Source organism: Aquila chrysaetos, chromosome 9 (genome assembly GCF_900496995.4).
Source record: "Aquila chrysaetos chrysaetos chromosome 9, bAquChr1.4, whole genome shotgun sequence".
Classification (NCBI taxonomy): domain Eukaryota; kingdom Metazoa; phylum Chordata; class Aves; order Accipitriformes; family Accipitridae; genus Aquila; species Aquila chrysaetos.
In genome coordinates this window covers 16,887,433-16,901,437 of record NC_044012.1, presented here as the reverse complement: position 1 = coordinate 16,901,437, position 14,005 = coordinate 16,887,433, and the positions used below count along the sequence as shown (strand labels likewise).

The window sequence follows — 14,005 nt, the reverse complement described above, 5'->3', positions numbered from 1 at the left end:
CAGGGTAACAGTTTTCCACAGGTAACTTTTTAGAGATTCAAAGGAATGGCATAGATGTTGTAATGTGTGACTATTTCTTTTATTCTAAAGACACCTACACTAAGTCATTTAAGCAAAAGCAATAAAAATATTTGCGTAGTATCTGATGATTGTGTACATCCACTTAAATATAGACTGAAAGAACACATTCCTGCAGTTGATTATTTAAAATGAATTCTCTCTGCCAAACTTGCAAAGGATAGAAAAATGTATAAGGAGTCCCGCTAGAAAACTTCTGCAGTTACTTCTGTACTATCTACTTAATACAGTACCCAATTTAGGTGAAATTCAGATTATGCAAATCAGTGACTGCTATGAAATCAATGCACTGAGGTAAGGCTAGGTCAAGATTAGTGTCCCAGCATCAAGTACATCAAGTTAAACAATATTAGTATCTCCAAAACATTAAGAAATAGGCACTGAAATTTGAGATAGTAATACACATTAAAAAAAGTAAGAGAAAATTAATAAGAATAAAAGATCTACCATCCCGATCTGCCATGCTGTCAAAGAAAAGCCAGGCGGAGTCATCCCTCCCATATTTAACAAAAGCTACATAGTGGCTTGTTTCTATGCAAAGAACAGCAAACAACTCCATCTTCTGGTACGGGATGCAGCCATGTCGCCAATCCCAGTCTGGCAGATCTTTAGGTAGTGACAATGGATTGAATTTATGACTCTGTCTCTTGGGATGAAGATGAACCTACAATTGAAGTGATATTTCAGAAGAGAAAAAACACCCCATAAGATTATTTGTTTCAGTGACAGACAAAGCTAAAAAGAACATTACTGCTGAACTGAAGATTAATGGCATTAGAGTAACAGTAGCAGACTAAACGTTTCTTCTATTTTTCCCCACCAGTATAGCTCAATATTGCCCAGAAAATTCAAATCTGAGGTTAGAAGGGAGGTCAGATTTAATGCAACAATTTTCTACTAGGTTTGGGCTTGAAAACAAGCCATGACTATGATGGCTTCATGCAAGTTACCAAACAGCACTCAAAATTAAGTGGTTCCATGTCATGAATCTATCGATTCAAACAAGATAGCATGTATGTAAAATTAGGATTTAAAGCAGGTGACAGGAAACAGATTCCAAGCTGCCTATGATTACTACTTCTCCACTGTGTTCAGTCACAGATTTGGCAGTTGCCATGTTTTCAGTAAGAAACTGTCGATGAATACATTGCAGGGTCAAGTAGAGTTCCTGATTTGTCACCAAAGGCTACATTTTACTTGGTGGGTGCAGTTACACTAGTACTGGTGAGAAAGTCTCACTATGCTCTTACGCCTTTCTTTTGATTATTACAGCATATACCATTTGGGTTAAACCCATGTAGAATAACAAAGACAACAACTTACTTGCGTATTGCACGTTTTGCAGAACTGCTTGATTTTCCCAGCAGAAATATCAGTATCTTCATAACATTCTCTGCACTCATACATAGCAAGCCCTCCACATATACGGCACTGCCTGGGAGCTGCATTGTTAAAGGAGGTATTAGTCTCCAATTTGGGGAGGCTTCTTTTGTTTTTTAAAATAAGGGGTATGGAAAGGAGGGAGGATTACTACTTTAAATGGAGAAAACCACTACATTAAAAAAAGCTAAAACCAGATTGCCAATCAAAGCAGAAATGTACCACTGTATTTAACTTCTTACCTTTGACATAATGTAGAATAAAAGAAAAACATTTGGAGTGGTAAATTGCAAAACAGAAGATGATAAAAATTAAGTTCTATCAACTGCATGAAGAAGTAAAAACACTTTTAAATCAAGTTAGTTCTCTCTCATCATATTGGTACAGCTAGCTTAGCCTAGCCTCTATGCCTGTCAACACCAGGAAAAAAAAAATAAATAGCATAAACTGATGGCCATGACAGTGAAAGAAAAAGCCATGACGGTTTCAGAGATTATTATTCTATTAATTTTAGCAGTTTTATTAATTCTTATCTCAAATTTAAAACTGGGTGTCTTTCCTTAGGTAATGCAGTGAAAAATTCCAGTGGATGACAAATGTCAGAAATTCATGTCACAAAAAAAGTGATAAATTTATAGTTGAAAAATGCACCATCACTACATGCTGCAGGGTTACATACTAATCTCAGGTTCTCTTCTTCTAGTTTGATTAACTAATGACAAAAAGCTTAGAAACAAGCAGCACAAACTGATGAAGACTAATGAAATGTAGTCAACATTGTAAATACCAGTTAACCAATCTTGGTGCTACACATAGCTTTTAAGATTTCCTACCTGCCACATTAATGAATTGTTTTGCTGCTAATAACTCAATTTTAACAACACTGTCTTGAAATAAGTTTAGTTGTACAGATACTCAAGAATTAAATAGACATAATCAAGCAAGTTATATTCTTCTGAATTACAGCTTTTAATTTACGTGAGGGGGGGGGGGGGGAAGCATTCTAGCCAGTAAACTTTCCTTTCTCCTCAGCCTCAGCATCTCACACTACATTGTTAAGTATTTAATGAAAAACCAAACAAAACCACCAAAACTACCAGGAGTATTTACTTTCACTGTGTTAGTCACTCTCAACAACTCTCATTACACAACACAATGTTATATACTTACTGTCTTCAAGTAAGTCTGTTATATTTAATTCCAAGGATGGAAAAATTTTGTTGAACATTTTGAAGTCTTTTCCAAACCGAGGCATCTGGATAATCAGGCAAGAGGGTGCCTACATAAAATGCCAGAATATAATGTAATGAGCTTGAGATAGATAATTATCTAAATTTAGAGACATACTTCTAATGCTACGAACATATTCATATTATTTAAACTTGCAGCCCATTCACTTCAAAATTAACAAAACAGTAAGCAAAACAAAATTAAGTCTTTGAGAGAAACTACAGCTAAAAAGAACAAGAAAGTGACATCTAAATCATTGTCAAATGTTGTAAGTCCCAGTCATGCTCAAGTATGACATTAAACATACCAGACTACGCTGCCCCATTCTGGTGGGGGGTGGCGGGGTGGAGGGGAACCTTCCCTTTGTAAAGCTTTTTACAAAACAGAGGTCTCTCAAAATATTAGTCCTTAAGACAACTTAACTGGCAGTAACTAAGAAGTTTTCTTTTGGTAACTCTTTACCTAAATTACTTTGGTCTGTTCAGCCAAAGGATACATGTCATTGAGTCAACCTTAAAATATTTTTGTAATATAGGCAACCTGTACCACTGACTTAGTGACCACTCCCATTTCCAACATGTCTGCATTTTGTTTTCGCACCAAATCCTACTTTTGTCCCATTGCTGAATGGGCAAATATCTAGGTATCATCACTTCTAACAAAGCAACAGCTGTCACCAACCTCTGCAAACTTCAAGTTGCTGTTGATGAATGACCACTCTAGTAACTGCTGAATTGTTGGGACTCCAACTTTCTCATTTTTGTCCATAAAAATTTGATAGAAGTAACAGTCTTGTACTTTCTGACCTGCTGATCTAAAAAACAGATTTAAAAAAACAGATTCTGAAGCTTTACTGTAACCATGACTGTATTTTACTAGGAAAATAACAACTACCAGAAAATAGTCTATACAACATCCTCTCTGTATTGAAATATATTGTACTTTAAAAAAAAAAAACAACACAGCAACAACAAAATGCCTGAAATGACAGGCAATCAAGTATTAAGTGTGGACTGATTTTTAGAAAAACTTATTTAAGAAACAAAAGCAATGTAAGTTTCAGACTATGTTTTAAAAACATATGCCTATGCATTATGGGACTACCAACTGAGAAATACTTCCTAAGCATATGCATCGAAAACTCTAACAGACTAAAGCAGCTTTCATTGGAAGGACAAGTAAGAGTTTCAGTAATAAAACATCAAAAAGGAATAACAATAATTCTCTTCAGTATGATATTCCCAATAAGGAGTTTTAAAAAATGACTGGGTTTAATGAAACACTTCCTTTTAATCAGGGAGATATTTACACTGCTTCCTACAGTGGAAGTCTCACATAGACTGCTAGTGTTGCTAGACTTGCTATACAGTTATCAGAGAACTCTCCAAAAGGATAATCCAGATTTAAGGGCTGTCCAGCTCTAATTGTTAAGAAGCCTTCCACACCTAGGCAAACATTAAGAAGGCAGGCTACTACATTAACTGCCAATGCTAGCCATAGCAAGTGGTCTGGATAAACTTCCTCATCCTCACAAAAAAAAACCCAACCCCAAAAACCACACCAACCAACCAACAAACAAAAACCAAACACTCACCCCACTAAACGAACACACACACCACAAACCAACCCCCCCCCCAAAACAAGAACCACAAAACCACAACACAATTTAGTATGGACAGGGAGAGGGACAAAGGATTGAGCTACCAATTTAAGTAAGTTCTGAGGTCACATGTTTCAAAACAAAGTCAAAATTAAGTACTGATGTTTTCAGGTAATATTTCTGTTACATAAACTTAAATCTGAGATATTTGGGAAGAGAGCTTCAGATGAGTAATTCAACCTACTCTGTAAGGACATAAGAAAGGATATAGAAGACTGTGCTAACACTGAAGAAATGGATTTTGCTATCATGGAGAAAAAGCATATAGGAGTAACTGGCCTCCCATAACAAAAGAAAAAAAGTTAGATAGGAGCTGTTTCATCCCAGTGTCAAAGTTCCTGGAAACTTCCATCAAATTTGCTATAAACAGTAATCTCTTCCCATCCTAGCCAGCATTTAAGACAACGTTGCTTTTTAGAGTTCTCAGGCATTGAGAGAATTCTAAGGGTATGATGCTCGAAGTTATTATTACTAATTTTAAGCCTTCTTTCTAAGAAAGGAGACTTCTGAATTACTCTTTACGGTTTAAGGTACGTACACAAAACACACCAACATTGGTGCTAAAAGCTGAATGATGGAATGTAAGTTCTGTTCTCCTCTGTATGGCACAGACATGACAAAAACCTGGAAGGCCAAGCTTTACTGAAGAAGGATTAAAGAAATATGGAAGACAGTGCAGAAACATACAAGTGGAATAAGAGGCATCTTCCTCTGCTTTTACTTTACTCCTTTCAGCTGTGATTTCTACCACAGCAGCACACCTGTTAACTACCAAAACCTAGAAACACATTCTCACATGAAGATCTATTATTCTAATTATAATAATAAATACTATTATTGTAATTATAGTATTGTACCCCAGCTGTTTCACCAGAGTAATACATTACCCACAGGGTTTTCTCAGCACGTTGTATTTCAGAGAACTGAAGAGGGGCAGTAACAACAACTGTGAGGGTCTTAAGATGGCAAGCTATTCTCTAAACACCTTTCTATATAGACCCAGTACATGCTTGAAGTTACTAGTTGTGTTTTGATGGGGGGGGGGGGGGGGGGGCAGTTAACCTAACAGTAGATTACAAACATACACCTTTGTCTAGGCAGAAGCAGGAACACAGTTCCAAATTCATTGCGTACCTTGATCTCTCATCCCTTCAAACTTTTTCAAAATTTCTCTACAGAACTACCACAGAAGATAGCCTCAGTGTACTCAAATGGCATCTGCACAGTGAACTACAGCATACTACACACAGATGCTCTAGTTACGGCGTCGCAGCTTCTGTACCTCCGCATAGTGCACCGGCCAGTGGGCACTTACACACCTCACACACCACTGAACTGAAGCAGCATATAAACTAATACAATTCCTGCAACGAGGAAAGGACTGAAAAACTATGGGAAATGCCTTGCAACACTGCTACTGCCACAGAATACAGCAAGGAACCTGAGAATCTCAGGTGCCAGCTAGCAGAATGACAGCAGTGGGCAACAATCCCTACCTCTGTTAAACTCGGTTATGACAGCTGAATCCTTGCAGTGCTACAGTCAAGAATGAAAGCATACATAAATGCCAGTATCTGTTATTTTGATGAAGTAAGAGAAGCCAAACTTGATCAAGGCAAACCATTGAAATATTTTCATTAGCGTTAAAGAAGAAATGCAAATCAGTTTCCATAGCTTAAACACCGATTCAGCAATGTCTGCAGCTTGTCCCAGAGATAAGTAGCTATGAGCTGTAAGCCACATTAAGAAGTGCTGTAGGGTCCTCTTACAGCAGCCCTTCTCCAGCGTAACTAACAGGAAGACAGTAAGGCTCTCAAGTAGACAGCGCTGGCACGAGATCTTTGTCCAGTTCTCACAAAACTATGTTCATGAGCTTTTGCAATGAGAGACCAGTGGGGCAAAAACCACCTACCAAAAAAGGTAGGAAATAGTGTCAAATTTGTCAGTATAACTTCATTATATTGAATTCTATTAGAAATACAAATCACAAGACAAAGGAGCTATCTCAAAAGAGCTATCTCAATTTGAAAGGCGGCAGATGCTCTCCCCTCATCAGCCTCTACAAATAGATGAGTTCAACAAAGAAAAAAGATTCACCTTATTTTCAACAGTGGCTCAACTCTTAGAATATGGTGAAATAAAATATTCAAAAATTCTTCTGGATCTGGGGGGGGGAGGAAAAAAAAGTCTTTTTAGTATGCAAAACCAGATACATTATTCAAAACTGATTTTAAATGAAAGTTTTCAAAAGTAAAGGTTCATTTTTACAGCTTTATTAACACAACAAGGTTATGACAAACTATGAACATTTTCATGACACAAACCTCTATTTACTCATTTGGTGTCAAATGGCCCTAATAAAAGACCCAGGCTCAACAGGGTAACAAAGCTTTCCAGTAAAGATCAAAAAGATGCTGTGTATTTCAGAGGAATCATTTGGCGCCACACAACTTCTCCAGGAGAAATAAAAGCTTTCAAAAGAAAACAGTGAAACTGCAGAGAAGCAGTGAGGAGTAGTGACAGTAACACTTACATAAAACCACACAATAGTACAAAGTTCATCTAAACTAGAGACCGAGTTCTCTAATCAAGAATGCAGCCAACACTAGCTTCCCAGAGTTCTATTCTCCCCCAACACTGAGAGTTTTCTGGTATATTTCTCTTCCTGCTACGAACTGCTATAAATATTGGTTTTCAACATTTACCATTTATAGAGAAAGCAGTGTTCTCCCAAACAAAAATGAAACAGCTACATAATACGATGCTAATTAATCATTATATGCAGCAGAAGATCAAAAGGTTGGGAACTGATTTTTCTAACACGATTTACACATTTTATTTCATAAAATACTACATAACCATTGTGACAATGAAATATGGTAGTAGAAAGATTATTCCTCGGGGACCAAAGTGACATTTTGAAAGAGGACAAAGACCCCAGCCTTATCACAGTCTTCATTTCTGAGGAAAAGCCTTAGATCTCCCCTAACTGCTAGAAGGGAGTTACATATGCACAGGAAGGCAAGAAAATAAATCCAGTCAGTGAAAGACTGTTATGGCAGAAACTGTTCAGCTAGGTTTCCTTACAGACTCAAGGAAGCAGAAAAGACCTTTTTACCACCCAATGGTCACTCAAATCTCTGGTAGAGATATTACTGCTACAGAGAAATATTTGTGTATTTTGTTCTCGTATAATTATATAGCAAGGTATTTCAGTTCCTTCGTATTACGATTCTTACAAATCTCAAAAGAAAGGAAAACCTCCCCAGTTACCTTTTTCCTCTGAAGTGAATCCTGATGCAGCCTCAACTTTTTCAAGTATTTTCCTCAGTTTCATGATTTTTGTAGCACATACATATCCATATCTAAGATAAATGGGTTTAATAAGCTATTAGCTAGTTTGTGATCAAGTCAGAGAAGCAGAAGAAAAACTGCTCTTAAATGCTGAAACACAGGCTCCCAGATCCTTCTTTAACTGTGTACAGTATTTCTTAAAAACTATGTACTGTCTCCCCATATTCAATCTGACTTCACGTTTTTTTAATGCAGTATAAATTTAGTGCAGTGCACAATGTTCTCACATAACCTTTAAATGCTGGTTTTAAACATTAACTTACCAGGATAACTGTTTTCTGATTTTTCAGTCAATTACTTTTGATTTGTTTTCACTCTAATTTGCATCACTTAATACATCACTTTCAGAATGTCACACATAACACCACTGTGGGAGTTGTTAACAAAAAAAAAAAATATTTCAATATCTGATATAAAGATACAGAACTGTATTGCCGACCTAAGAAGCTGAAGTTTTGAGCATTCATCTTTTCCTCTAAAAGTTTACAAAAAGTACAAAGACAGTTTTAAGCACTGTGGAAAGGTAGGAGAAGTAAGACTTTCAGTCTTCTCAGCCACTTGAGATTTCTGCTACTTGGTGTGTATCCTACTACCTATACCACAGAACCCTGGAACACATCAGGCAAAGTACACATACCCTTACAAGAACCAGGGTTCAGAAGCCATCCTTTTATTCCAGGAATGAAAAGAAAACCTTTGTGATAAATTGTTCACTGACAGCCCACAGAATTTCAGAACTACAACTGTATTATTTGCATGTTTAAAAAAACCAGTTAAGCTAAAGACTAACTTTTCATGCATGTTTTTGCCATATTTCCTTTATTCATTGTGCCTAAGAAATTACAAAGCTCATGTTAAGTTCTTTTTATTAAGTGTTTCAACCACTTGCAGACCACATGTAAAAATTAATGAAACTTTTAAAGCCCCACCAAATCTATCAAATTGTGAAACTCAACATAAGATAACCCAAATACTTCTCATCAAGAACAGCAACATTAAACACATGTAAATATGAATGCCATGAATGAACATAACTTGTATTTATCAATGCTTTTGTATTCATACCTATACAAATTTTACAATAGCTTTATGCTGATTGCATTTCCAAATACAGACTAGTGAAAATATTTTACCACCAAACAATGAATAACTATTTCCAGTTAGCACTAATTAACTTTACCATGAAGTAAAAATACTCAACAACAACAAAAAAAATTGAACAGACTGGCAGCAGCAGCTAGCCAAACTTTTCAGGTTTGTAATAGGAATGCACACACAGCAGGATCTAGTATAAAATTTATATTAGACCAGAGACCACTTCATGTCTTTACTTACATTCTCAGAGGATTCACAATCTCTGTCCGCAACAGCTCTTGAGTCTCACTATAATACTCTACATCATTCTTTTCTTTAGGTCTGAGTAACACAGTGTCCAAAACAGAGCTAAAAGAAAACAGGCTACAAAGAAAAAAAACGAAGGTTGTTTTGATTCTGGAAGATACAACCATTCAGATGCCTGAGCAACTAAGACAAACCAAGCAAAGCCACAGGAAGAATTAAAGAACTAAACAAACTCAAAAAGAGATAATTATGGACAGAGGACAACACAGCTGTACTAAATAGTGAAAGTCCACTCTAACCCAGTATCCTTTCTGCAGCAGAGTAGAAAACCAGTTGCCCAGGCAGGATTCTGCAAGTAAGTTATGAGATGTTTCCCTCCCTCCACCCCCTGGCCTGTGTACTCTTTCATCCTTCAACCATTTTACAGGCCAGGGACTCACTCAGTCAAAAAGAGTATAGATACATAAGGGCCAGCACAGTTTGGACATGATTAGCACTTCATGTTATGCAGCGAATGCTGCAGAACTTGCTCAAATCGGAAGAGCATAGTAATGTGTCAAAGATTGCAGTGCATGACTTTGCAAGCTGCGCAGTAATACAGACAGACAGTCATTACAACAAAGATCACGTGTTCTGCATTTCTAGCATGGGATGCCACTATACAAATTATGAACTTACCAGAATAAGGTGGAGTCTAAGTAACAGGAGTTGTAATGACCCTGGATACCTTTCTTCTTTCCAATCATTGTCTCTAAACCTTCTTTTTCCATTTTTGGAGGAGTGTTTTCTTCTACCACTTCACTTAAGTAACCTCCAAAGGCTGAAATTTTTTTTTTCAAAAGACACTTTAAAGCCTCAAATTTTATCCCCTTGAGATCCTCCTATTAATGTTTATAGCTAAGTTGCTGCCTTAGTGTAAGCATTCCTTCTCTGGACTAGAATAACATTTTATTATAGCTGAGACTCACTGTCTTCCACAAAGTGAACAAGGCCTTCCATTCCACTGACAATGCACATTAAAGTGCTTCAGAAAGCCTGCAGCACTGAATTAATTTTATCCAGTAGGAATGAAGTTCTCTTCTCATTATAAATGCCCTGTTCACACTATCTTACTAGTATCAGACAATTTTCTCTTTGCTGTTGTCCCAGGCAATACAACATGACCCAAGAAATCTAAAATATTTGAAGTTAGAAAAAACCCTAAGTTTTTCACCACTAACTTCCACCATAAAAATACATGCTTTTCTATGTTAATATTTAAAAAAAAATAATTTGACATTATAGAAAAATAACTCTTTATTTCTGATAATGCAATCACATATTGCTGAGTTGCAAATAGCATTTTCAGCAAGACTGCTTTACAACTTCTAAAGTAAAAAACGTACAGCAAAATGAAAATCCCTTAATTTTATGAAATTTCTTCAAATATATAAACATTTTCCTGTTTTAAAGCATAAAAAAGTAATCCATAGATGCGTTATGTTCTGTACAGACTGATCTTCTATTCATTAATCTAAGTAATACCTGTACAGATTTTCAAGTGTTCAATACAAAGAACATATTGCAGGAATAAATGAAACCAAAACCCAGGTCAGTTCCCAGCTGATAAGTAAGTAATAAGCAGAAGCTCAGTACCTAGAGAGTTGCAGCGTTCAATCTGGTTGGAAACGGGCTGTAGTGAGGCAAACCTGGAATCTGGCCTGCAGCTTTTGAGTTTAACAAAAAGAGCTTTCTTCGGAGCACAAGTGAAGTATCGAGTTCCTTTAAATGTTCCATCCGTACAACCTGCACATTCATCTTCCTGAAAATTCAAGTGAGAATTCATTATTTTTCTTATTTCTAGAATTCTGCAGTAAGACATTTGATAAAGTATATACCCATAAGTACCCTTCAGGTACTCTGAAGCTTGATATACAATGTTCCTGCATTTTAGTATGCAAAGCTTCAGCTGAGGTGTTCTTTAACTGGATTTACTGAGGAAATGAAGAGTCGCACTTTTTTCTTCATGCTTAAGTTTTCACTCCATCCAAAATAAAACAAAAATTCCATCAGAAGCAGCATGGGGGAGGTGGGAGAGGAGAGCGAGAATTAAACCTAGTCAACATTAGGAACTTAACTAAGCTAGATAGTCACTCCAGATTCCTTCTGTAGTTAGAAAGAGCACACATGCACTACCAAGCACCTTTCAAAACTCAATTAAAATCACTAAGCCTTGGTAGTGTTAATACTTCCAGTGTGTCTGTAGACTGCACAAGAAAAATACCTGCTTCAGAACACACAAAATATACATCAAGGAAAGACAACACAAACTAGGTATGAAAAATAACAAGTTATCATTATTTATCTTTGATAACATGATTTAAGGTATGTTGTCTGCTTACTAACAATTGCTAGGTTTTAATGCAGAAATGCATGACAGGCAAGTCCAAGGCCCCAGTTTAACACAAGGCACCCTAAAATGCGGTCTAAGAACACCTGTTGGCAAACTGCAGCTTGAGCTTCACCCAAAAAACTCACAAGCATCAGGTTTTTTTGTAACAGCTGAAATTCCAGTCACATTCTCACCTACTTTGCTGAAGATGTTTGTTGTTTTACATAATTGTACACTGCTTTATCTGAAATTTTATTGATCATTATCCCAAATAAAGAACCCCATCTCCCTAACTGCATACACATTAATTTAACTGATAGCCAATCACAACCTTGGCAGCAGCTGCCACAGAGTAAATGTCAGCACATAACAGCAATTCATGTTTGCAGCAACTGTGAATTTACAAAGGACCCATAGGAACACATAAAGCACATGGATGTCAAAACAACAATATCACTACCACTGATTATCAAAACCAGTGTTATGACTCTGACAGTCATAACTGACGCTGCCCATTTGCTGGTATGCAAAAAACAAACAAAAAAATCGATATTCATTAAAGACTCTTACAGCCAGGTCATTTTATGTAAATCTGCATTTCAAAGAACCTTTAAATACAATCAGCTTTTTAAATTAAAATCTCCACAACATAAGCAAAGGGCACTCCCTTAAAGGAAGTGATCAGTCCTACAAATTCAATTACCCATTGTGACACAAAGATATCTCAGAGCCTATTAAGAGAGTAAGGTCTAGGTAGCCACAGAAGTCAGAGCTCATCTAAGAATTTAGCTATGTTATAAGGAGACCACACGGTAACCTGTTTGGACAAACTCCTCCAGACTGACTGCTTTTGCAAAGTACGCAGGCACCAACTTTCAGAAACAAAACTAGTAACATGTAATTAATATTAATGTGAACTACAATTTGTACTTACCAGTTCCAGTCCAGCTAATACTTCATTTACTCCAGGGGGCTGGCCAATCCAGCGGATTACTCCATAGAAAGGAGGATTTTCTTTAACTTCAGCCAAGGAGCCTGCTTCAAGACCATGCGAGTTCCCGACGGGGCCTGCTGTTGATGGAGTCTCCTGGTTAGCCGTAGTATTTACATCACCAATGACTGACTGAACGGATAAAGAGAGAGGACTATGTCCAATAGTACCATTGGTACTTGACGTTTTTGTCAAGCTAAAAGGGAGGGAGTGAAATCTGTTTTCTGTAGACACAGAGTTTGTTAAAGGTGGCTGCAGTGGTGGTGAAGAATGCCCAAATCCAGGAGATGAATCAGTAAGTGATTTTGCAGGGTCTTCAGCAACTGTTAAAATCAAAACCAAGATGTTAGTAAATGATGGGGGTTTTTTTTCCCCATCTTACAAAAGGAAAGACTTAGCTATCAAACCAGTGAAGTTTATCTGCAACCACATCTGATTTAATGGGTGTCCTGTATAGGAAGCACTAACAGCTGGGGACATGCAGGAAGATGTTTGTCACTTGGCAACAGTGGAGGGACAGAACCGGCTGAGGAGACACTGCTGTAGCCCTACCACTTTTACCACAAACAACAGAAATGAATAGCACAGAGAAAGGACATGTTAGCCAGAAACTACAGGAAAGTTTAGATTGAAAACTTTTTTTTTTTTACCCACACATCAGAATTTTTCTTTGAATACACGTTAACACCCCCAAGAATACGACTGTAATGGGCAAAACTAGGAAGAACTCATTGGTCAGTGTGACTGAGGAAAGGATTTGGTTCACAGCTTAAACAGATATGAGCAATTGCTTGTAGACATGATTTGCAAATGGAAAAGTGTTTATTCCCCTCGCTCTATCACAATATACTTTGGTTCTAACACAAGGAATCTATCAGTGTCTATAAAGAATAAAAGACTGAATAAGTCATGACTAATGCAGTGCTTGATAAATGAGATCACAACTAGATGTAATAGCCCAAGTGTTCTGTATCTTCTCTCATCTCTCTACATGGTCCCTAACACACAATTGGTATTCACAGAGCAAAAGCCTCTTCATCACCTCTTCTCCCCACACTGTTTTATTACATGAAGTTAATGTCCAAAAATTTTTTTAAAAATTATTTAATCCTTTACTTCCATAGTCCTTTCTAGATAGGATATTTACCTTGTTTATTTTAAATATTATAATAAACTAGTTTTTAAACAGACTTCTAAGCTGTTGGAACAACATCTGTTAGGCAACCAAGAACAACTTTAACCCATTTTCTTTTACAGTTCATAGAATTCAGGGGCAAGTACTGCTATAGGTTTCCATTGTAAATTAACATGATTAGTTTAGTATTTACCCCTTCAGTCACTAAGCCAGCCAGCCACACTTTAGAAAAGTTGACCAGAAACAAAAAAACAAAACAAACAAACAAACAAACAAAAACAAAAAAAAAAAAAAGGAAAAAATTAGATCTGGAAGCAAATCAATATATACTGATCCTTTTGATATGTGCACCCATCCTTGTAAGAATTCAGAGAGAGATTTTACAGAAATAACTTTAAAAAAATACTGAAAAAACATGTATGCTTAGTCAGATTCCACCACCCCCCCCTTACTTCCAGACTGGTT

The 14,005-nt window shown here is 36.7% G+C and overlaps 1 protein-coding gene across 5 annotated transcripts in view; it reads right to left on the bottom strand.

Moving 5' to 3' along the window:
• The window catches only part of CYLD (CYLD lysine 63 deubiquitinase), a 30,078-nt gene that overhangs the window by 5,649 nt on the left and 10,424 nt on the right, over positions 1-14,005 (bottom strand). For 4 of the 5 annotated variants that reach the window (XM_030024947.2, XM_030024944.2, XM_030024945.2 and 1 more), the window contains exons 7-16: positions 12,349-12,728; positions 10,679-10,844; positions 9,722-9,863; positions 9,038-9,160; positions 7,622-7,713; positions 6,446-6,512; positions 3,370-3,502; positions 2,629-2,737; positions 1,402-1,520; positions 526-742 (exon numbers count right to left, since the gene is read on the bottom strand). In XM_030024947.2, the coding sequence (XP_029880807.1) occupies positions 526-742; positions 1,402-1,520; positions 2,629-2,737; positions 3,370-3,502; positions 6,446-6,512; positions 7,622-7,713; positions 9,038-9,160; positions 9,722-9,863; positions 10,679-10,844; positions 12,349-12,728 (1,548 nt within the window). The remainder of the gene's footprint in view (positions 1-525; positions 743-1,401; positions 1,521-2,628; positions 2,738-3,369; positions 3,503-6,445; positions 6,513-7,621; positions 7,714-9,037; positions 9,161-9,721; positions 9,864-10,678; positions 10,845-12,348; positions 12,729-14,005) is intronic. The other variant, XM_030024948.2, reaches the window with a different exon arrangement.